This window comes from Brienomyrus brachyistius, unplaced genomic scaffold (assembly GCF_023856365.1).
Source record: "Brienomyrus brachyistius isolate T26 unplaced genomic scaffold, BBRACH_0.4 scaffold59, whole genome shotgun sequence".
In the NCBI taxonomy this organism is placed as follows: Eukaryota; Metazoa; Chordata; class Actinopteri; order Osteoglossiformes; family Mormyridae; genus Brienomyrus; species Brienomyrus brachyistius.
In genome coordinates, this window is record NW_026042334.1 from 1,487,659 (window position 1) to 1,511,516 (window position 23,858).

Genomic DNA, 23,858 nt, shown 5'->3' on the forward strand with positions numbered 1-23,858 from the left:
TTTCCATCTCATTGGCTTATACAGTTTTTCATACATCTTTTACTTTTTGGTTAGATTATATTTCTCAGTTGGCCTTGTATGATTTTACATGTCTCCCATTTGTTAATAAATGAAGAGTTCAGATGCAAAAGCCGTTAATCGCCACCTCCGTCAAAAATTGAATAACAATGTTGTGTGAATGCTATCCACACGTATTATACGTAAATCTAATTATTTTGCTTCAAAAACCTCTAAATACCACTCCCTGCCTCGTCTGAAATATCGATTTCTTGGCAAAATCCTTTATAAACCACTGCCCTTTCGCAGCAAAATCCTCTACGTTCCGAGAGCCAATCAGACCGCACGATCGAATCATGTGACTTCAAGTGTTTTCGCCGCGCTGAGGAGTCGGGTAATTTGTAAACAGTGTTTTTTGAAATCGAACGTGGAGTAAGACAGCATGGATGAGCCTGTCATAATGACAGTACGTAGACGAAGAAAACGTCATCGCCCTCAAAACTATGCCCGTTATAAGGCGAAAGAAAACCGATACAGTGGAAATGGCTTGGTCGCAAGTATAGCATGCACTCATAACAATTTATCGTACGCTGCTCTTACTCTCACGGAAACGGACTTATCATATATCAAACAACAGCTCTATTACACCTGCGATAAAGTCAAACAAAATGCAATTCTTCTGTTTCATATGGATGTTATACCGTGCAAATGGAGGCGGCAACAAGTGGAATTTAAAGAGAAGAGACGACAAAGAGAGGTGTCGATCAAGTATACGGTTTTAAAAGAAGATAAAACATCAATTTTTGCACATCAAACTACTTTTGTATTATACTTTAATTATACTTTACTTTCCAGTTGCATCTTAAGTGATTTTGCAACTCTTTCCTATGTCTTTTTGGACGAGGTGGATTTAGAGGTTTTTGCGAGAAAAAGACCTGTGAATTTAGCTGGTTTTGACGCAAAAGAAAAAAAAATGTTAAAAAGCAGTGAATTAGCTGAAGTTATATTTCTAAAAAACAAACAAATTTTTTTTTCACTAACTAATATCCTTATTGCCTTCAAAATGAACTTGAACATTGGTGCCTGATAAAAAAAGCTCTTTTAACTGAGGAGTGATCAGGCAGATTTAGAGGGTTTTGCATCCGAACTCTTCAAATGTTATGGTATGTATTTACTGTCAGCCACATCAAAACTATGTCCTGTTATTTTCATTTGATCCTTTAATGATTAGCCACCATTAACAGCTACAGTTCATCTTTTCTCCATAATCCCAGATTTCTTCATTTGTGCTGCTTTTGTATATATGACTTATTTGGTAGTTAATGTTATTGTATGATTTTACTATCTGACAAATCAAATGTGTGTGCTGTTACTTTCCTTTGATCCTTTAAGATCCAGCTCCATTAAATAGCTACAATTAATCTTTCCTGCATAATTGGTTTTGCCTGTAAAGAGTTTCATCTGCCAAACCATTATACCCACGTTACTGGTGACCGTATTGGTGAGGAGATTCTGCTGTACGATCTCCTAGCCCAAGTACTCATAATGAAGTCCCAGTGTCGATTTGCCAGTGCTGTTGCAAAAGTTCACCTCTAGTGGGCAGTAGGAGTCCATATTTGGAGCCATCAAGCTTTTTCTTCCAGCCCTGGTTAATTAAATATGTCATATCTTCCGTATACCCAGCGTGGTTTTACCAGTATGTTTGAGTTTTAATATTGATATATCATCACGGAAATTAATGGCATTGTTTATGTTTTCCCCACCTGTCTAACCACTTTCACATGGGGGTGTTCCCTGGGACAGCCTCATGTGTGGAAGAAGGATGCATATTAAAATAAAAAAAATTTATTAACATGCGTATTGTTGATATTATTTTTTACAACTATGAATTTATATTTCAGCTTAATATAATTTATTATAATATATAAATAACGATATTGTATTTTAAATTTACAAAGCAGCAGTCTTTAGTGTCAGAAATATTCTGGTGTATTTGTGAATAACCAGTCATGCATGTAAAGCCATTTTATTTGTGCGTATTACATATACTAAAATTTTACTGTAGTCTTATAAATAAAATATGTTGAAAATAAACACCAATCTCGTTGCTTTAGTAGTCGTATAATGTTTAAAAGATGCCCGTCGCGTTGCTAAAGCCTGCCCTGGGTACATGCTGACCTACATATATAATGATGAGCGACGATCTCCTTGAATGTCCAGTTTAGATCCAGTAAACGTAAAGAAACTATGCGTAGGTTGCATATATCTGTAGTGGGCGCAGCCTGCGCGCACTGTGCGCTGCGCTCCATTCTGGCCCATTCATAATTTGAGGCTTTTTCCTCCATTCACATCTTAGAGCGCGCTCCCACGTGGGCCTCGCGGCACAGCCCCTCGCCTTACCCCACTGCCTTTCGCCGATTGTTATCGATTGCAGCGTGGTCTGTGCCTTTCCGGCGCTGGAAGCGATGTTTTTTCAAAAATGCTCCCTGCCAATGTGTAGTAATTTCGAGCCGAAAACCGAAACGCCGGGAACTTATAAGGAATGGTTAAAGATTAGCTCCTCCCTTGGTTAGCACTTGATTAATCACGCTTTGCATTCCTCCCTGGTAAAACATTTGGAATAGGGGTCGTAGACATCTTGAAGTGACGTACTGTGTCTTATTTCCCAGTCTTATATTCTACGAAATATCGCATGCATTATAAATCGATTGTATTCACCTCTAAAGAATTTGTCGCGTTTTCCCGCCGAACTATTAACTTTTGCATACATTGTTTGCACGGACAAACTTTGTATATTATGCGGTTGGTAAGATTAATTACGTTTGCTGTGTGGCACGTGATTGGAGGAGGAGCTCCAGAAGTTATGGAGACAGCCTTCTTTGAGCCTTAATGCTGCAGTGCACAGTGCATCAGGACACACAGAAGACGATTAATTACTTAAAAATATGGGTTACATTAGAATTGGGCTTATATGAGAACCAGGAAATGTCATTTGAGACGGGATACTGACAACCGTTGTGTCTTACATAAGACTTGAAGACTGCACTCTTTCTTGGCATCGAAAATTAAATTAAATCCTCCCCTCCTCCTCACACACACTCAGCCCACACATTCTCTCGTCCTTACAACTCTGGCCCCTCCCCCGACTTCTTTCACAAACACATTCACAAATAACGAGGCTTCACATGAGATCGCCTTCAATGAAAATGTCCCGTTTTACCTGTAACGGGAGGGGCGCGTCCATTAAAAGACAGAAGATGCAACGAAATCATCGTTAAATGTTTCCAGTCCGACCAAAGCTTCACGCACACCCAGCTCATGTTATAACGATGTACGCCGAGGAATAATCATCATAATAATGTGTTAAAAATAAAAATATCAATACTCGTGTCATAGCGCCACAGAAAAGGTGGATCACTTATGCGGAGTTACGCATCTCTAAAGAGCAACATTGAGAAAATCTGAGTTTCCCTGGAAAGGTATCATCGTTTATCGGTCAAATAAGTAGAAAATGACAGTTTCTCTTGGCATTTTTAGCTTTCATTGGTGACACACAGCGACGGACCTGCTTGCTTAAAGGCTTTGGTCTGACACGGCCCCCAGCCCCCCGCGCAGATCCCAAATGGCGCATGCGCAGTGACCATCTCTCGGCAAGCTAGTCTCATTACGGCTACACTGGAAAGGAGGATTCAAACTTCCGGTGGAGTGTCATGGCGGCATGGTAGCCTCTGCTCAAAGGGGAAAAAAACCAACCCCCACCGTCCGATTCGATAACGGTTTCTGGGCTCTGGCGGCTGGAAAATCGTGGGGAAAGACATTATCACTACCGGGATCGCACGTAGCCCACCGCGGCTCCCATCCGGCCGGCCATGGCGGCGCACAAACCCGTGGAATGGGTTCAGGCCGTAATTAATAGATTCGACGAGCAGGTAAGAATGGGGAGCTTGATCGAGGGATTGTCGCCGCTCCTCCGTGTTTGAGGAACCGGAGCTGCCGGGGGAGAGGGCCCGTGGCAGCGACGGGGAGCCGTTCCGATGCTGGCCGGGGGTGCGGGCGGATGATAGCCAGGTCCCTTAAGCCAGTCAACTATGCTGGACGATGGCGAGCTGTTTGCGGACGACGCCGAGAAGCCGCTCTCGCGTTTGTTGTTGTTTTAAAAGCCGGAGCTGTAGCGTACGGAGGAGGAGGAGGAGGATGGACGGACGATCGACGAGTGCGGGTGAAGACATTTCCAGGAGAGATCCCCCTTTGCGTTCGAGTCCGGCCCGAGTGAGTCGTACAGCCGGCGGTGCACAGCCGCCTAAAGGGCCGGCGAATATAAACAAAGGCATGGGGGGCGGCATGGCCATGCGCTTCACCTGGCCGTCCGGCTCCACGGGAGAGATCGGCGGCCGGGGCATCTGCCCGGCTTAGGTGACCGTGCGCCCTGGGTTTGGGCCGCCGGGGTTTGCGCAACATTCACTAAATCACCGCTCCGCTCTTCAGCGGACTGCGTTCAAAATACATTAGATGGTATTTATTCCTCGCCGTCGCCAAATAACCGTGATTACAAATGACAAGCAGCTGCTTTGGTGTCATGTAAGGGCGATGACAGGCAGATATCTATCCAAACTACATGAAACAGGTCAGATTTACTGCAGGACTACCTCATGATATCTTATTGGAGTGGTTAATTTTGTGGCGATTTTTGCGAGCTGTGCTTAGCTGTAGAAGTGGCGTTTTCTGTGCTATCCGCAAATGCCTTTGCTATAATGAAAGAGGTGTGGGTACTTACCGCTCTGGTATTAAAGTTTACAGTGCATTAGAGTATTTCCTGCTGCAACTATTAACGGATCACCGAAATAACCACCCCCATCCTCCTTCAAGGCAAATGTAATTAATTATGTTCAGATTAACGGATATAGCCCAGTTAGTATTTAGTAATAAGATCTGCACCTTCTACCGAATAAAAAGTAGTATTGAAAGTAGCGGCTCAAATTCATCCATCCATCCATTGTAAGATGCCGTCAAATAGAAAGTTCAGAAACTGCCCGTTTAATATGAATTTTCTTTTCTTCTCACCCTTTTGCACTTTTAATTCTGTGAAAAAAAGTTCTTGTGTATGATTGCTTCGGTATTATGTACCATTTTATTTTCAACAGCATAATACTGTTATTTGAGAAGTATGGATTTTGTATCCAACTTGCCAACGGGTGTAGAATGATGTGTTTTCATATCATATTTTGAACCAGTTAAAGGGTTAAACGCATTTCATGCAAAACATCTTTAAATGACAATCTACATGCGTGCTAAATGCCCTTAAATGGTGACCCTTATTGGGACTAATAGAGATTCCTGATTAAAGTTAAACTTTAAGAATTTTTCAGTTAAAAAAACTCTACTTACTGATTCTGTCAGCAGAGAATGGCAGTCACGCCGAGTTGGTCTGCCTTAAGTTATCCTCATGGTTTAAAAGAATCTGAAGTTTTTATCTTGTTTGTTAGGTATACAAAGTCTGCACTTTTGGTACATTTGTATTTATTTCTTAATTTTGCTGTTTCAGTTTGAACCGGAATGTGGTTGTAATGCAGCATCTTGTGTAGGCTCTCCTACACCTTGTGGTTTTTCGTTATCTCGAGGTTTTTTAAGATTCTGAATCTCAAGTATGAGATCATGTGGGGGATTCCCAAATTTGTGCATATATGGACATTGTCACGGCGATTCTGGTTCGTGCTTCCCGTGAGTATTGGCCAGGATGAAGGGGTTCTTGTTGGTGTTTCCCTGCAAGGTCAAAGGCAGATGGCATGCCCCCGTGATGTAGGTGTCGAGATGCTTTCCGGGCCTGGGTTATTTCTTGCAGCACCCTAGCTGTGCTTGAGGTTTTTGAGCTATGGGGGAAGCTGGAGGTGGCTTAGCCTGCCAGCGTCCGCTGTGAGACAGTGATGACGCTTGTCAGTCCCTCCACCTCTCTTGGCCCAAAGTGCACAGTCAGATTGTTAGGAGGCAAAGAGAGCACTGAAGATGACCACAGATATCACACCTCTGTCACCACTATCCTAGCTCTGTGCTGGGCTCTATGCTTCAGTCCTGCCCCCTGTTGTTCCGCACATGTAAACTGAAGCTGTGAGGTACGTGTTGGGTTCAGCGGTCCTGTGCTGTTTCTCGTACTTTGTGGACTTATTGACAAAAAGGCACGCCAGGTTTCTGCAGACTTGTGGATTCTCTTGGTGCGAAGTACCTGGTTGTGACTATCCTTGGTGACTCCTGTATCAGGGCTGTGGATGATCTGTTTGCATTGAGCTCTCTCTCTCCAGGTGTGTTGGAATTATGTTTATTGTCTCTCCTCCTTGTTCCGTGGCTTGGAGGAGAATTTGCAATCGTCCTGGAGCCGGGCTTAGCGCCTGCCTCCGATTTCACAGGCCACAGAGCGGCGATTGTGCAGGGGCTTAGAGGCTGGGCGCGGCTCATTAGGGTTTGATGAAAGCATAATGGCGATCAAATCCGTGCCTTACCGCTAAGCCACTTAGGATCGTGCCATTCGCCCGGGCTGCAGCGGGGTCGTGCCATTGGCGTCGGGTTCAACATCTTGGCTGACAAGAGAGAGGACTTATGGTTCCTTTCACTTTCCCTCCTCAGAAAATATCAGGATTAAAAATGCTTGAGAGCATAGCATTGGCTGATGGACGTGTATGTTCCGCCCATGTCACGCTCTGGTTGGCTGGAGAGGGCCTGTCCTGGAAGTTTACGGCACGTGAACAAACACATTCTTTAAATAATAAGTCCCTGTTTTGTGTCACACGGAGCATTTAACTCATAATCTAACTCATAATCGTTATCTCGTCCACCCACCTTATGAAATTTGAGCGGACTTCTCTGCTGAAGTGCATTCTTAAGCGATAATTTTGTACACTAGTGTGTAAAAGCTTCCCTGGAGGTGAAGTTGCTTTCTGGTGGGGGGAGGGGGCTTCTCGGGACTAGAGAGATTTGAATGGCGATATTTTGTAGTAGAAAAAAGTTTCGAAGTCACTGAATGACTAGCTAGTTCTTTATTAGTATTATTGTTGTTATTGCTGCTGTTTGTTAGAATTATGATATGTGAAGGTGGATGAAATCTGGCCTTGTCTTTTGGTTGAATTCTGTATAAAAACATAAGATTTTGAACCGGCATCCCCCCTCCCCCAAGCTTATCATTTCAGAAAACGGTCCTGTGCTCCCTTGTCGCTGTAGAATCACACAAACCATCTCAAGTATCTATCTGGTCCTCTTCGTTTGTCAGCTTAGTACCTGATTTGTACCGTTGCCTTTGTTTCATTTGAACATATGACATTGGGGGGGGGGGGGTTTATAAGGATGTTCCTGCAGCAGAATATGTCTTCGGTGGTCCCTGTGTCTCAATGCCTGTTAAGTAACACACGTTTGTGTTTTTAATGATAAACAGTGGCTATTTGCTGCACTGCTCTGATTGGCTGCTGCATAGCATGTGTGCAGCAAGGAGTCCCGCCTCCTCCCGTCTAGTCATAGACCTCATCTCCTGGAGTCCGCCTCAGGAGAAGAGAGCGCTTTGGGACTGATTGTAGCCACAGCTGACACCTGGGCTGCAGTCCCAGCCGTGGCCCAACCCAGCCCCCATCTCTCTCTCCCCCCCCCCATCTCAGTGATGCATTTCTGTGGATCATTTTTGTGTTGCGATGGTCGGTACTTCCGGAACTGTCCGAGAACTGCAGCCCCAAGGCCCTTCGACAACCTCAGCGGTTCTGGTCTGTGTGTGTGTGTGCGCGCGTGTGTGTGCGCGTGTGTTTTAATGTTATTCGATATATTGGTATCAGTATCGTATTGCTAAAAATTTTTAACCACTTGATTCTATCATGTTGCTAATTTCCATATTTAAATGAGAAGTTGCTGTATATTTCTATTACACACATCAAAGACTTTAAAAGCTACGTTGTTTAGTGGACATTTGTCAGATCTGCACTTTGGGCAGACAGTGTCACTCGCTTGTCTCTCTTATGCAGCAGCCGCATCACCCACTACCGAAATCTAGTTGATAAACAGGGTGGTTATATAAAAGTTAGATATGGTGTCATTTTGGTTTTTAACCCGATTAAAAAGGGTGAACCTACAGCCTCAGATGCAGTTCCTGCACGTGGTTTGAGTGTGTCTCTCGCTGATTTGTGAGAGGAGTTTAAAGATCATCAGGTACTTGATAACAGATATAACACACAGCAATGTAACTTAATGGATACGTTTAGGGTTTGTTTAGTCATGTTCAGTCTTCATGCAACTTCATACATATCCTTCTCCCCAGTGATGAAAACATGCACAGAACAAACGCCATTATAAACCAAATGTAAATGTCAGAGTGTCATTGATGAAGTTTTGTAATGGCATTCTATGCATTCAGTGGAGTTTAACTGATCTATACGTATTTCACCAATATTATTGGCTATTATTGGTTTAGTTCATACATAAGCTTATTTCAGAGCAAAATAATATTTAAATAAGAATGTTTTACAGGATTCATTTGGTATCAGTTTGGTATTGATACCGAGGTATCAATACTGGTACTTTTCCCTGATGATAGAAGATTTATTGTGTTTTTTTAGGCTTTAAAAATTTAAATGATCAGTGCTGCTACAGCATGTGATATCACGAGCGATTTTAACACAGTTGACACATTAGTACCCAAGTCCAACGTGACACGGAATCGCATTCATATTTGCGCGATTTTCAGCCAGAGAGAAACACGACGCGAACTACAACGCGCTGTGATCTTGATGAAAAATACTACTTACGCGCATAAATGGCTGTCCAGGTCACGTCCGATTTCCGAACGATTCTTTTCAGTGAATGAAACGGACTGTTTTGTACATTCACGCATTGCCCACGTTGCCCGGCTCTAAGTATCTGAAAATATATGGCAAATCATCATATTAAAACACAGAGCAACTAGGGGTGTGATGAAATTTCGTGGCACAAAATTTTGCAGTTCAGTTATGGTTCGATACGCATCGCAGTGTTCAAGTCGTGTTGCACTACGTCGCAAACTGTGATTTTTATTGAGTGTTCGTGCTTTAATTGTCAATGACAGCTGTCATACCAGATCTCTTCCTCCGTCCGAATTCCTTCCGCCTGTGACCTATCGCTCAGCTGTTAGGCCAATGATGCAATCGTGATGATCCGATTTCAAGGTACCCCATATGTTTCAAAGTATCCCGTACGTTTCGAGTGACCCTGTAAGGCTTCCTGTTCACATTTAGCATGAGTTCTCAACAATAAAATACGACCAAAAATGTATATCAGATGTAGAAGTCTTTTCATTAATTATTATTAACCGATCATTTGCATTTAGCTTTATGGTACAACTAATGATTGGTTCAGAGAGAGAACCAATCAAATTGTAGAGGGGGTGGGTCCAAGCAACTAGAGGAGGCGGGACTAAGACATCTGATTGAAATTACACTTCACGAAAGTTCTAACAAGTGTATCGAATCGTGAGCTGTGCATTGTTAAGTGTATCGGATGGTAAGCCGAGTGCATCGGTACACCCTTAAGTGCAGCCTTTTTCAATTCACTTGCATTTGGTTTTTGTAGACTGTCTGTAGCCATGTTCCCTTTAGTACCCCCCTGCATACCGTAATCCATTGTATTTATGTTGAGCGAATACCCAACAGCATGGTGGCTATGGCTTACTACTGCCCAGCTCTTGGCAGTTGACAAGTTAGCAAGTTAAGCACGTTCAGTTGAAGTTACTAGGCAATTCTCTGGAGACTTAGAAGACCCATAGGAGATATAATTCATTAATGTGTAACTAATTCTTATTTTAAATGCATATAATTACATTGGCTACTGGTATTACTGTTTAATTTTGTTTGGCGTTACTAAGTTATGGAGTTGAATTCCCATAACCCTATTTTCCCCATTGGTTGTGTGTATTTTACAATGTGAATGAATGTGAAGTTGTTCCAGTAACACATTTGTTGTGTTGTAGCAGGACTGACTGTATAAGAGAGAAAAAAGTGCAAACAATATACGGGAAATCCTAAAACTTGCTGACTGGTGGCGGCAGGGGCTGCTGTTTAGCGGTGCTGATCGTTTTTTATTATCTGTGGAAAATAATGGATCACTGAACCGGATTTAATTACGTTTTAATTACAAAGTGGTTCACAAACTGACAGTATTCCCTAGCCGGATACCACCGTTATATTCGACGTATGCCGATACCTCCATGTACCATGTAAGGAGTTAAAAAAATAAAAATAAAATAATGGCAAAGTGATTTTTTTTGTTTGTTTTGCTTTTAATGTTATCAGAAATTAAGGCTAGTAGGCTGAACTGAAATGCAACTATAAAATCATAAATCTTTACTTTGTGTGAATCTTTTGCTTTGTGTGTAGCCTAAGCCTACTTCACAGATAAAAGTGATTATTGCCAGTTGTGGTGTTTTACCACGAAGAACCGAGCTCTAACCTCGCCGACACACCTCTGCCAGAGTGTGACCAAACCGAGCAGCTTGTGTCGCCACTATCCGATTGGTCGAAATGCACGGAGATACTGGTGTTCTGCACATGGGTTATCGGAAGTATAAACGCTGTATTCCATACATGTATTATATTCGATGCATTCATTATACATTACTAAGTATTGATGCAGTCCCGATAACTTGGAGCTTCAAAATTTCCAACCTCCTACTTAAAAAGTACTAAAGAGTACTAAACGGTATGTATTCGTACTGCAAATTTATGCAAGGCAATGCTAATCTCGCTAGCATTTTATGCTAACAAAACATCAGGATTCTCATGGATGTGCTTGAAAATGAGGAAATTAGCACACAGTAAATCATAATGTACACCTTGTGAACTGTAAGGTGTTTTTTCGGTTTTATGTCACTGTTGCTCTCCAAATGATGCCAAGTGGACCATTGTGCAGTGGAACGCCGTAGCGAGCTGGAACCGCCCTGTAACTAGTGTCTCTTCGCGGTAGGGATCGAGTACAGTTCACTTGTATGCCAATGGAAAAGCAGCGTTAGTCACTCTGTCAACACCAAGTTACTTGTCTGATATCGTTGATTATTGGTAATATTGTTTTATCATCCAGCCCCGGTATTTCATAGGTTTATCATTCTGGTGTAAAGCACGTTTTCACACTAATGTAGCTGGTTTGTAAAAACTTGTTCCCCTTAGTGGCAGCCATTGTGTAAACATTTATCATTAACAGATTCCGACCGGTCGCCGTGGTTTCGCAGCTGATGCGTGGTGTTTTTATTGCACTGTAAAGTACCCCATCACCTCTACTGTCAATTCTGGTAATGCTTGTTTAATTTAATTCAATTTAATTATATCCATATCCTGATGCATAGCCCCCTCCCCCGTTTTATTAAGTACAAACTATAAAAGCAGGATAGTATATCTTTACCAACAAACGTCAATTAACCTTTTCCATACCGTCTGCTATTGTTTTTGCTACAAAGGCTTTTATCTTATCTTACTTCTTACTGATAGAAGTGCTGCTGTGCTACTGGGTATTGTGTAAGCCTGATCCTGGCACCATACTTAAAGGGTTAGTTTTTTTTTTTGCCAAGAAAAGCGGTTTGACAACAATGTGTCTCTAGCGTCAGAGTGGGCATGAGGGATCAGTACGTACACGGATGCCACGGGTCTGTTTGAGCATCGTCTCCACACATTTCTGTGCATTTATTTTGGTGTTTATTTAAAAAAGAAAAAAAAAACTTTTTACGACCGTGGTCCCTGCAATGAGAATATCAGTGTCCAGATCCTTCCGGTGCATGTGCTACTGCCTTTGTTAAACTTTCTCTGCATTTTTTTGGTGGAATTGGATGGGGGGGGAGTTCCCTGGTCAGATGGAAGCAGGGAGGTTTATTTGTGTTGTTCAGGCTACTTTTGCGACATGCCAGATTGTTCTGGATTTTTGCATTTTTTCCCCCCTTTTTGCAACCTGGGCCTTTTTCTACGTTCCCGCTCCCTGAAATGCACTGTTTTCTTTACAAGGGCACTGCTTCAACACCCGGGAACTTCAAAGTTGGAAGCTGTTTGTTGGGGAATTCTGTAGTGGGGCATCCTTACAAGGCCGAGCCCAAATGTCAGCATCCCTGGATGCAGCATCCCTGCTTTGCTGGGAATGACGTCCTCGAGTGACTGCTCTCACTGCTGTGACCCCCCCCCCTTCACTGCACATACAATGGACATGCATCCACCGCCGCACATGCATCTCTGTGCATAAGGAGGAGGCAGGCTGGTGACCTTCCAGGAATGTGGAGTCCTGCCTATGAAACAAAGTGCTTAGTGTCTGTGTTCCCGGCATGAATATGGATGTAAACAAGCCAGGCTGTGTGCGTGTGTGCGCCCAAAATGTGATTAAAAACCTGTTATTCTGAGTCCCACAAGGGGAAACTCGGTTCTAAAAGTGATTACAATCAATAACTAAAAATGTCAAAAGACTTGGGTTTTGTTTGGTTACTTTTAGTTAAGGGCTGGGTTGGAATTAAGATTGTCATTGCTGGGATTAGGGCTTTTTGCCCATAGAAATGAATGGAGAATCCCCACAAAGTTATAAATGTAAAGGATTGAGTATGTATGTTTGTGTATGATGGTGGGGGGAGGTGGATTTGCATGGCAGGGTCATCCCTGTCTCGGGACTCTCATTTCCCTCCCCCCAGAGATCTCGGCACATGCCTTCTCTACTGGGATCCAGAAAGGGAGTGTGCCGGGGGGGGGGGAGGGGGTATAGGTTTGAAGTGGGAGGGGGAAGTTTGTCACTTCCTCATACACAAGGAGGTCACTCCGCCATCCGTGACCACCAGCCCAGCCTCATATGAAGTTCTCTCGGAGTGGCGATCTCCAGATTACAATAACATCCCTTTTCGGGTCAAGTGCGTCCCGTTCCAGGCCAAAGCCGCCCCGTCCCTCTGCATATCATTTGAACCCCAGTCTCCTGGAATATTGTTTTATTACAAAATTAAGCACTCGAATCCTTGCACACAAAGCATAACATAATCCCACGCGGTTGATATCGAGCTTGTTGAACATTCTTTTGGATCCACGGGGAAGGCACCACATACGACTGCGGTGTAACTGCCATTTGAGATTGTGGGCGGGGCTTGTTGCTACGCCCAGACATGCTCCCTTAATGAGGCGTATGGGAGATCCCTTCCTGTTCGGCTCGGCCTGTCTGGATCTAGGCTGCAAAGATGCGGAGCTGCAGGTGTGCTGCTGTCAGATGGGACTGATTTGGGTGGGGGGCGTGGGGAAGAATGGCTTCTTTGTTTCTCACTGGAAAGGAGGGCTGCCCTGGGTGGGTTTGCAGCCTCCAGGTGAGCATGTAGATTCTTCTGGGCTGGGCAGATCAGTGAGGCCTGCGATCTGCTCTGTTATCTTCCTCATGCTTCTGAGCTGAGTGGGATGCACATGCATTTTATAGTTTGTCTGGGTGAGCCTTCCCTATCTGTATGTTTTTTTTTTTAAGAGTTTTTTTTTTTGGGGGGGGTGACTTGAGGACCTTACTCAAAGTCCCATCTGAGATGGGGGCTTCTCTGCTGTATGCAGGATTCGAACCAACAACCTTCTGATCACTGGCACGGAGGCCTAACCCTCTGTGAGGATCTCTGAAAAGTGACGGGATTGTTTCTTTGCCAATCCCATTGCTTGCTTCGAAGGGGGCTCCCGTGCCAGCATTTGTTGGCCGTGACCTGGCCAGCGACCAGGCCTAGGTGAGGTCAGCCTCTGGCCAGGCGTCGGCGAGACCCTAGGGCTGCCGTCCGCCATCTGCGTCCAAAGCACTGCCTTCCAGGAACAGGCCACAAATAGTCCACTTCCACGCTCCGGCTAATGCAGCATAATCGCTTAATTCTCTGCGGACAAAGGTGATAAGGCTGATTACCATCTTTCTGATGGTTAATGCTAAATCTCTGCTGCTGCCGTGCGTGCCTTTAGCTCTTATTTCCAGGATACAGTTTCTTGCAGGACTTGCGACAAGACGGAACAATAAAATCGAAATGGTGCTGAGCAGGAACCGTAAAAAATATATTGCTCTTTGTGATTCACTGTTTATAATAACTTTTTGTGTAGGAATTGGGGGAGCTGTTCAGAAAGGTTATAAACGCATCATGTATGCATACCATTTTTTGTTTGTTCTTGACTGTGAATTAACTTTTAGCATATTAGATTTAATTATAACTTGCTTTTATGGTCAAAAGGACATACATCATAAGGAGGTTTATTGGAATAGCTGGTTTGCTGTGATCTCTCCACTGACCACATTCTGTCAGTGGTTTCTGCTGACCTTTGACCCAGGATGTGCTTTGAGTTGAGTGTGTCTTCCTGCTCTTATGTACTCAGTCCTCCCTGTGTTTTTTTTTTCTAGCTTCCAATCAAAGCGGGACCACAGAACACTCACACCAAAGTCAGCACGGAGCACAACAAAGAATGCCTGATCAACATCTCCAAGTACAAGTTTTCCTTGGTAATCAGCGGCCTCACCAACATACTGAAGAATGTGAACAACATGGTGAGTGTGCCAGCCCCGGTCCTGGCCCGCCTCGTCCCGAGTCGTCCGTATGGTTGGCACGGGTCTCTCGCTCATGCCCTCATCTTAGACCTTGGAGGGAGTCCGTCGATTGGCTCGGAAGTACTGTCACCCGTGGTGAGACTCTGCCGCTGCTCTCTGCATGTCACTTCCTGGCCAGACTCTGAACCGTGTGACCAGGAGGTGAGGTAGGAGCTGGCAGGCTGAAAAGGTCACCTGTGGCTATAATCTGTTGGTTGGAGGGGGAGGGGGAGGGGGGGGGGCAGGGTAGAGTTGGGAGTCGCTATGTCTGGAATCCCAGTTGACCACTAATATTAAGCTATGCAGCGGGGTCTGTCCTATGTCCCCTGTTACGGAATGCAGCTTTACCAGAGTACGAGTCTTTTTGTACCGATTACCGCGCTGAGTCTTAGCTGCCCAGGTAGTAGGGCCATATGTAAGGAATGTTTGAGCTGCAGTCTTAACCCCCCCCCGCTCCCATATCAGGGCATGTGCTCCTGGCTGGTACGTGGCATTGATCTTCTCCAGACTCATCCCTCCTATGTCTGTCCCCTTCTGCAGCGGATATTTGGGGAGGCTGCAGAGAGGAACCTCTACCTCTCTCAGCTCATCATCCTGGACACACTGGAGAAGTGCCTGGCTGGGGTGAGGAGACCAACGTCCTGCCCATGTTTGTGTGTGTGTGTGTTTGTAAGCATGTACGTGTGTATGGTTTGTCCCTGAGTCTACCACATGGCAATCCCATCTTGCCTCCCTCGCCATCATCGCATATCTGCATACTTATTGGCTGCAAGCAGTCATGTGACCAGTGACTGAACTGCAGCTGAATAGCTGTGACCCGTGACGGAATCTGCCTTGGGGCCGTTCAGTCTTTGGCCAGGGAGCGAATTTGGACCTGGAGGAGACTCGTGGGAGATGGGGGGGGGGGGGGTTCAGATGCATCTCTGTTAATGCGCTCAACCTCTCCCCTCCACTTGTCATCCTCCGTTCTCTCTCTCTCCTCCTGCACTAGATGACTTTTGCAGGTGTTTTCGTGCCTGGAGTTTTAGCGCTTGCACAGCCTCCGCTGGGATCGCTGGGAGTTTCCTGCGTAGGCTTCGCAATAATGTGCGTGTTCAGATGGAAGGCAGCTGAGCTGCGCGACTGCAGCCTTCCTGCCTGGGTGCGGTGCCCCCGAAACGCCGGGCTTTCACGCACCGCCGCATGGTTCCCCGAACCGCATGCCATCGGCGGGGAAAACTCCTGTGTTAAAAAACAAAAACCCGAACGCTGATTCCTGGTGTTGTCCGACATGGTGATGAAATAACAAGCCCACCTCCCCCGCCTTTGCCGACGTGGCCCAGAAGCCGCAGAGAGAGAACTTGATATAGCGCCTTAGTTCGAGAGCAGAAAGGCTGCTTTCGAAAAACGATCTGTCGCGTCTGCTCCCTCCCCCCCCCCCCCATTCTGCACCAATGGTAAGGTGACGTTGCAGCTGAGATTTGTATCTGTCACGAGCCGAGTGTTTCCCCATGTATGTTATAGGGCGGCGCTCATGAACGGTGAGAGGGGGAAGCAGGGAGGGTTTCAGTCGGCTTGCGGTCAACTCGCCCGGCCCGCCGTCTTGCCTCGGTGCTGACTGCCTTTTGTTGCACGTGCTCAGGCATGTTTCACATCCTTCTGATGGCTTTGTACATTAACCATCACTCCCCATTCAGCGTTAGAAAAATGGGTTGGGATTTTTGCTCCAGGTTTGGCGATTTATTCCGTGGAGATGGGCTGCAATGGTCTCCTCTGGACCGCCGGCATAGAGCCCGCGGTGGGCGGGTATTCCGCAGGTCCTGACCTCATATCGATTTGTTAATAGGCCTGTTTGCGAGGTTTTGAGTGTTCTCCTGTCCCGTGCTGGAATCCGGGGCTGGCCTGTCCATTGTAGACCGTGTGCTCGATGCCGTAACCAGCTGTTAAAAACGCCACCAAAACAGGATGATTAGTCCATTATGCCTGATTCCGCCCTAAAAAAAGTTCACTTAGATTTTTATTTTGGTCTTGCCCCTCAGATTAGGGGTTGAGCTTCGTGGATCTGACCTAGCTGTTCTTATACTGGGGCCTTGGTTTCAACCCACACCAGCCGCTGTGCCCCATTTTCGCTTGGCATCTGGTGTCGATGCAGTTTGGCCAAAGTAAGGCCTGTGACGTGAAAGCTGTGATTGATCGTTGTCTGTCCCCGCCCCTTTGCCCCGCCCAGCAGCTTTCCAATGAGATTTCTGTCTCTTTGACCATGTTCTTCCCTGCGCCCCTCGCCCCCTACCCTCTTCAGCAACCCAAGGACTGCATGCGGTTGGACGAGACGATGCTGGTGAAGCAGCTCCTGCCAGAGATCTGCCACTTCATCCACACGTACCGCGACGGCAACCCGCACGCGGCCGAGCTGCGCAGCTCTGCCTCGGGGGTCCTCTTCTCCCTCAGCTGCAACAACTTCAACGCCGTCTTTAGCCGCATCGCCACCAGGTAGCAATGTGGGCAGTGCTGGGTTCCTCCTGCCGCTCGCCGTTACAAGCCTCCGCGACACTTCCACCTTCAGGACTCACTCTGTTCCCTCCATGGCATATAAAGGGACCAGGGTTCCATCGTTTTTTGGTGGGGGGGGTTTGATAATACATGTTTCTGTCTTGAAGCATCAATATGCAGATGAGCCTAATTAAAGTGCTTATATTTTTAGCATCACGAAATATATCTTAATGTTTCTACGTCGGACTTTGTCTTGCGTGTCCATTCGTTTTAATGTGAGCCCCTGGTGGAGCATCCTGGTACTACACCAAACCACGGATACTGTTGACATAGAGGTTTTGTCTCCCTCCCTCCCAGCCCCCTCCTCTGTGTCTCTCCTACCTTTTCTCCTCCCAAGAGGCTCGGCCCACTAGCATCTTTGTTGCCGGCCCTTGTCCCTTTCCACCTGCCCCTCCCCTACTTCCTGCCCCATAGTGCGGTAGGGCTGATCTGTCAAGCAGCTGGTAGCTTGAGGGGACTTGATGGGGGAAGGGGGGGGGGGGTGGGATTGGGCCTGGTTGGGGATTTTGGGTAGGGGGGAGTGGTAGTGTCTGGACCTCCGGAATTCTGCATAAAGACTCACATTGTGCTTCTCTGTGGGTGTTAAAGCTGCCTGCAGCCATTGTGAGACTAGATCAGACCTAGTGCATTAATGGGGGTGTGTGTGTGTGTGTGTGTGTGTGTGTGTGTGTGTGTGTGTGTGTGTGTGTGTGTGTGTGTGTGTGTGTGTGCGTGCGCGCACATCGATTTAGTTGCTTGTTAAAGTTCAACCTCTCCCTTCCACCCCTCCCCCCGGTATAACTTTGGTTGACAAACTTAGCAGCTTCTTTTTAAACCATAACTGTCCACTACAGTGGTAAAAGTTTACATTAGTTCTGGCTTTTCTTACTTATGTAGTAAGTAAGGCTTTTTTATGAACTTCTTAACTTGAACAGCCCGTGCATCATGTTATTCTCATTCTCGTCATGCTTAGCTATTTTCTGTTTCATGCTTTTATTCATTGCAGTAAATCCGTTACAAAAAATCCTCCCCTTTTAGATACAATCTGCCTAGTCATGAATGTAATTGTACTCTGTTGTTTTGAGGATACCGTCATTTAGTCAATGTATTTCATGTGTAACTTTTTTCGAAAAGTCATATAACACTTGAGAAGTACAGGTCCATTCAGGAAATGCATTCTCGCAGCTCCTGGCCAGGAGTGTTGGCTAAACACTGCATACCACAGATAGTAGTGGGTCAGGGGTTGCTCTGAGTGCTAAATGTTAACTTTATGCCATGTGTTATTGGGTCGAGGCAGCTGTCTGCTAAATGGTAACCATGCACTATATATTATATTGGATCTGGAAGAGCGCTGATGCTAAATGCTAAATGAACACAGTGTGTGATATCAGGCTAGGCACGATGCTAACAGCTCCAACCATATGCCATGTATGGTCGAGCTATTCTGAGAGCTTGGTCCGTGTCTCCCCTCAGGCTGCAGGAGCTCACGGTGTGTTCAGAAGACAACGTGGACGTCCACGACATCGAACTCATCCAGTACATCAATGTAGACTGCTCCAAGCTCAAAAGACTTCTTCAAGGTAGAGGCTCATCCAACAATTGCGTTTCCCAGGCAGGGAAAAAAAATTTTGTGACATGTATGTGCCTTTTATTTCCTCTCCCCTGCAGAAACGGTGTTCAAATTTAAAACGCTGAAGAAACCCGCTCAGCTCAGTGTCATCAACAGTTTGGAGAAGGTCTGTTATCGTTTTTTTGTTTTGTTTTGTATGATCTGAGTACTAGCAGCAGCCTTTCCTGCCAGTGATTCTCGTGCTGCCCTCTGGTGGCTGTTTATAGCATCTTCCTTGGTGTAGAAATGAATCTGCAAATAAGAAACATTTGAAGCTTGTTCCAATACTCTGACAAGTAAGGTGCCTAAAAACTCGGTTTATTCTGTTTACTTATTTGAAAAATTGTATATCTTTTTATAGTTAGGGGAGTCAAAGACCTGTACTGAACAATCTGTAATAAATGTTACTTAATCATTGTTTCTTACCCGTTGAGTAAAAGTTATAAAAGTATCATTGTTCCATGGTGATAGAAAGCAACCTCTCAGTAGATTTCTGTGGTGTTTGATATCCGTTTTGTGAAGTCAAGGGTTAAATTCTGCTTAGGTTTGCTTGTTCCTACTGTCAAGCTGCTCCCGTGACATTTCTATGTATGTCTATGTATCTTCGTGTAATGCACATGTGGTGTTAAGAAGCGTTGTTCCAGTCCTGGAGGGCTAGTCTGCAACACAGTTTGCAGATTTCCCTGCTCAAACACACCTTATTTAGCTTACTAGCTAATTGCCAGGTTTGGTAAGTGTGTTTGAGCAGGCAGATCTGCAAACTGTGTTGCTGTCTGCCTCTTCAGCACCAGAATTGGGGAACCCTGGTGTAAGGAGTGAGCTTGACACGTTGTTCCTTTAACGTGGTGATGTTCTTTGTCGCCCAGGCCTTCTGGAACTGGGTGGAGAACTACCCTGACGAGTTCACCATGCTGTACCAGCGCCCCCAGACAGACATGGCAGGTAAAGGAAGACTTTATTGTCCACACCTCCCCTTGTGTTGCTTCTCAAATCTGCAAACCAACCCTTGTCGTGCTCCGGATTGCATCTGTTAGGTTTCCGGTTCTGCTGTTTCCTAATAGCTGGAGAACATTGTCTACCATTAGCAAAGGGTGGTTGTCAGTCCTGTTTTGTTCTCAATAAAACTGGTTCAGGTAAAGCTTTGGTCTGTCGTCTTATTCGTTATCCCCCATGCCCACTTCTTACCTTCTTCAGACTGTGCGGAGAAGCTCTTCGACCTGGTGGATAGCTTCGCAGAGAGTGCCAAGCGCAAGGCTGCGGTTTGGCCCCTCCAGATCATCCTCCTCATCCTCTGTCCCGAGATCACGCAGAACATCTCCCGCGATGTGGTGGAAGAGAGCACGGCCAACAAGGTGAGGCTTCCTTGGGTTTTGCTTTGGGTTAATCCGACATCTCTGTCCAGAACCATGTCGGCTACACCAGGAGCGAATGACACTGACAGGAAGTCAATGGGGAAGCCTTGATCAATGTGCGAGATGATCATAAATGCCAGAGCAGGGTTTAGGGCTGTGTTTGTCAGGCCGTGTATAGTTAGCCGCTGTCGTTGCAGAAGCTGTTCTTGGAGAACCTGCGCAAGGCACTGGCGGGTCATGGTGGCAGCAAACAGCTGACAGAGAGTGCAGCGATTGCCTGTGTGAAACTCTGCAAGGCCTCCACCTACGTCAACTGGGAGGACCACTCCGTCATCTTCGTCCTGGTACAGTCCATCGTGGTTGACCTCAAGGTGAGGCATCAAGGTTACTGTGGTAAGCCACAAGTATGCAAGGACCCCCTTGCTGGGGTTGACAAACCCTGTACCCCCCCTGCCCGGACCAACTAGTTGATTTGGTGTCTCCTATCAGGCCCTGCTCTTCAATCCCGCAAAGCCATTCTCGCGTGGCGCAGGCAGCCAGAGTGCCGACGTGGACCTTATGATCGACTGCTTTGTCTCCTGTTTCCGCATCAACCCGCACAACAACCAGCACTTTAAGGTTGGTGTGCTTGCCTGCATATTTCTCTTTCTAAATTTTACTGTAAATGTGCACCACAAAAATCAAGGCTCGCTGAATGATCAGACCCAACGTGAAAAGTAATAATCCGCAATCAGTCAACCAGTCCACTTAATCTCTTGGATTGCATCTCTTCTTTTGGCAGGTCTGTCTCTCCTCTTCATCTCCACCCACCTTTCATTTTGTATTGGTCAACTCCCTGCACAGAATCATCACTAATGTAAGCACCCGCTTCCTTGACCAGGCCGTATGGGGGGGGATGGGGTGTGTGTATCGGGTAAACTGCAGACTCTTCGCTTTTAATAACTTGAAATGAGATCTTACAGCACTATAGGGTTGGGGACCTAGAATTTGCACTATGCTGACTTTCATTTTTATTAAGGCCTCATGTCACATGTTGGCTGTATGCAGGTCTGGCATATTGCCCTGTGTTGAAGAGGAGTGCTGTAGATGTTTGTAGGCATGCTATGCTTCTGTGTGTGTGTAGGTGTGTGTATGTGTGTGTGTGTGCCTGTCGGTGCCATTTGTTTGGCCTGACCCTGACAGCCTTAGTGCTTCTTCTGTTGAGACCCTTTTTGTGTTGTGTTGTGTGTGTGTGTGTGTGTGTGTGTGTGTGTGTGTGTGTGTGTGTGAACTTTCAGGGGTGAGCCAGTTCCCCCTCACTGCCTCTGAAAGGCCTCCTTCTTTGGGGCACTTCCGCAAGCCTCCCCCGAAGCATAAACTATACGTCTGTGTATCACAGAGTGGTCGCATTGGTGGGCAGGGGGCTGTCGAAGTTCTTCTCACTTGACTTTTCTCTATCTCTCCATATAGTCTCCTCTGGACTGGTGGCCCAAGATCGATGCTGTGTACTGCTACTCTGGAGAACTGCGGTCCATGTTCAACGACACGTTGGGCCGGGTCATGCAGGGCTTTGGGACCCATGCGCCCCTCCGCATGACACCGGTAAGGTTCTGAGCTGGTGTGACCCTGCCCCCTAATCCAGAACCTTCTTTCTTTTTTCTGCCGCAGAAGGCAGATGGGCTTTTGTCAGCTCTGGGGATCTTGTCTTCTAATCATTTTGGTCCATTGGCCACCTCATTTGGTGGTATTGTGCTTTACTCAACAAAAGTCCTTCTTGAAGAATGGGGTCTCAAAGGTGCGGTAAATTTCCAGAAACTTTCCATTCCGTGGAAAGTTAAGATGGGAAATCTTGGAAATATTCCAAGTTGGGAACTTTTGCTTTCGAATTACCAGGAATATATGGGAATTGATGGAGAATCCCCAGAATTTTGCAACCCTATTCAAGATTCCTGCTTGCTACTGGTTTGGTTCCAGCTGTATCCCACTTTCTGGTTCCTAATCACTTTCATGCCTATTAGGTTGCTTCTGATCATGAAATATAATCTGTTGACCTGAAGAGGAGTGCAAAAGCAAACCCCTGTTTAAAGTCTGGGTAGGGATGGGAAGTGGATGGTTGCCATGTCAACCCGCCTTGACCATTCCTGTTTTAAAGCTGCTTTTGGTGTTTTTCCTGCAGTAAGGAAGACCATTATTTTGTTGTCCATTCTTCCACACCCCACAGAGCCAGACGTTCAAGGAGAAGATGACCAGCCTGAAGTTCAAAGAGAAGACCACTGATCTGGACACTAGGAGCCATAAGCACCTGTTGCTGGCCATGGTCAAGCTGATCCACGCCGACCCAAAGCTCATGCTGCATGTAAGGCTCACAGGAAGTGCCACTAGATGTCTCTTGCTACAAATGGAGACACCAAATGAACATGCCACTGAGAACTGAGTCGTGCTGTGAACTGACAGTTTCCCGTTCTGAATTGTGCAAGCCATACCCCAGCTGACATGGAGCTGAACGTGTGAGCAGACTGAGCTAGCTTCATTGGCACCATCTGATTGGGCTTAATGCAGGGAGATACTGGTGTTCTGTGTCGATGGGCATGGATGATCTGAAGGAATAAAGGGCATATTCTATATATTATTCATTATTAGTAGTATTGCACCTTGCGATGTATTGAAGCATTCCCGACAACTCGGAACCTGAAAATTTCCACCTTCTTAAAAAAAGTACTACAGAGGAGTTGAACAAAATGTGTTCATGCAAATTTGCGCAATGAATGCTAATTCCGACGGTGTGAGATGCTAACGTAGCATGAGTCTCCTAGATGTGTTGGCAGAAAATAGCAGAAAGTTAATCATGATGTACACTCTGTGAACAGTAAATGAGCTTGTCTTCGGTTTTACGTCGCTGCTGCTCTCCAAATTCAGCAACACCTTTTTCGGAGCCGACCCTTTCGCAATGGAAAGCCAAAGCGGGCTGGATCGGCATTGTAAGTAGTCTCTTGTCGCAGTAGGGCTCGGTCCCTGTATACCAGTGGATAAGCATCATAATTGTGTAATGTCCTGGTTGAGGTTTCTTGCCCTCTATTCTGAAAGATATCTAAGGCACAGTGAAGGTGAGTGGGTGGAGGGGCGTGGAGCACATGTCCCAATTTGGACTTCAGAACTGTCCTGAGTTCAGTGTAGTTGAGCTTTCAGTTATTCACTGGGTGAAATATCATGCTTCACAGAAAAATCAAGAATTTGAGAATTAATGGTTTGCTTCTTGACTTTTCTCCCACCATCCAAGATTTTCGTTTCTGAAAAGCTGATTTGAAATGTTTGTGTTGTACTCATTTAGGGCAGGGGGGGGGGATTATTCTGGTCAATCCACTTGAAAGGGCAAGATTTATGACAGATTATCCCAGAACTGGGAACGACCTCCGAGCTCTTGTTTAATGGAAGTTGTTGCGTTAAGGCCAGGATTTTGTTACCTGTTGTGTGACAAGCTTGCCAGCGGTCACTTCTTGCTGTGAAAACGTTGGCACTTTGCAGCACTCAGCCAGAACTGGAATTTGTATTCGTTTTGCATATCAGTAGGTGGTTTTTTGGCTTGGTGCAGGTAGTTGATTGTTTTCAATAGGCTAGTCTACATCTGGGGTGAGCACAAGGCCTCATCTGAGCTTTTTCATTTATGTAGGGCCAGGAGATTCAGAACAGCACAGTGGACCTCATTATGGGCCTCGTTCAGTTGGTGCCCTTGGCCAGCATGTCTGAGATCTCCCAGGAGGCCATGGAGGTTGGTATCTTTTTCTCTTCAGGTTGTTAATGCTCATTGTGCTTCTTGGCCCTGGGTGTGGCCAGTCAGAGTAGTGATCTGCCTTTACAGTATCTGAAAGTCAGTCGAA

At 45.8% G+C, this 23,858-nt stretch overlaps 1 protein-coding gene across 2 annotated transcripts in view; it reads left to right on the forward strand.

Annotated features, from left to right (window-relative positions):
- Positions 1-3,588: 3,588 nt before the first annotated feature.
- Positions 3,589-23,858, forward strand: part of nf1a (neurofibromin 1a) — a 75,121-nt gene continuing 54,851 nt past the window's right edge. The window contains exons 1-14 of one of the 2 annotated variants that reach the window (XM_049001581.1): positions 3,589-3,926; positions 14,353-14,496; positions 15,076-15,159; positions 16,814-17,004; positions 18,517-18,623; positions 18,712-18,779; positions 19,519-19,594; positions 19,847-20,004; positions 20,202-20,375; positions 20,494-20,622; positions 20,786-20,860; positions 21,454-21,585; positions 22,205-22,339; positions 23,651-23,749. In XM_049001581.1, the coding sequence (XP_048857538.1) occupies positions 3,867-3,926; positions 14,353-14,496; positions 15,076-15,159; positions 16,814-17,004; positions 18,517-18,623; positions 18,712-18,779; positions 19,519-19,594; positions 19,847-20,004; positions 20,202-20,375; positions 20,494-20,622; positions 20,786-20,860; positions 21,454-21,585; positions 22,205-22,339; positions 23,651-23,749 (1,632 nt within the window). In that variant the 5' untranslated portion in view covers positions 3,589-3,866. The remainder of the gene's footprint in view (positions 3,927-14,352; positions 14,497-15,075; positions 15,160-16,813; positions 17,005-18,516; positions 18,624-18,711; positions 18,780-19,518; positions 19,595-19,846; positions 20,005-20,201; positions 20,376-20,493; positions 20,623-20,785; positions 20,861-21,453; positions 21,586-22,204; positions 22,340-23,650; positions 23,750-23,858) is intronic. The other variant, XM_049001582.1, reaches the window with a different exon arrangement.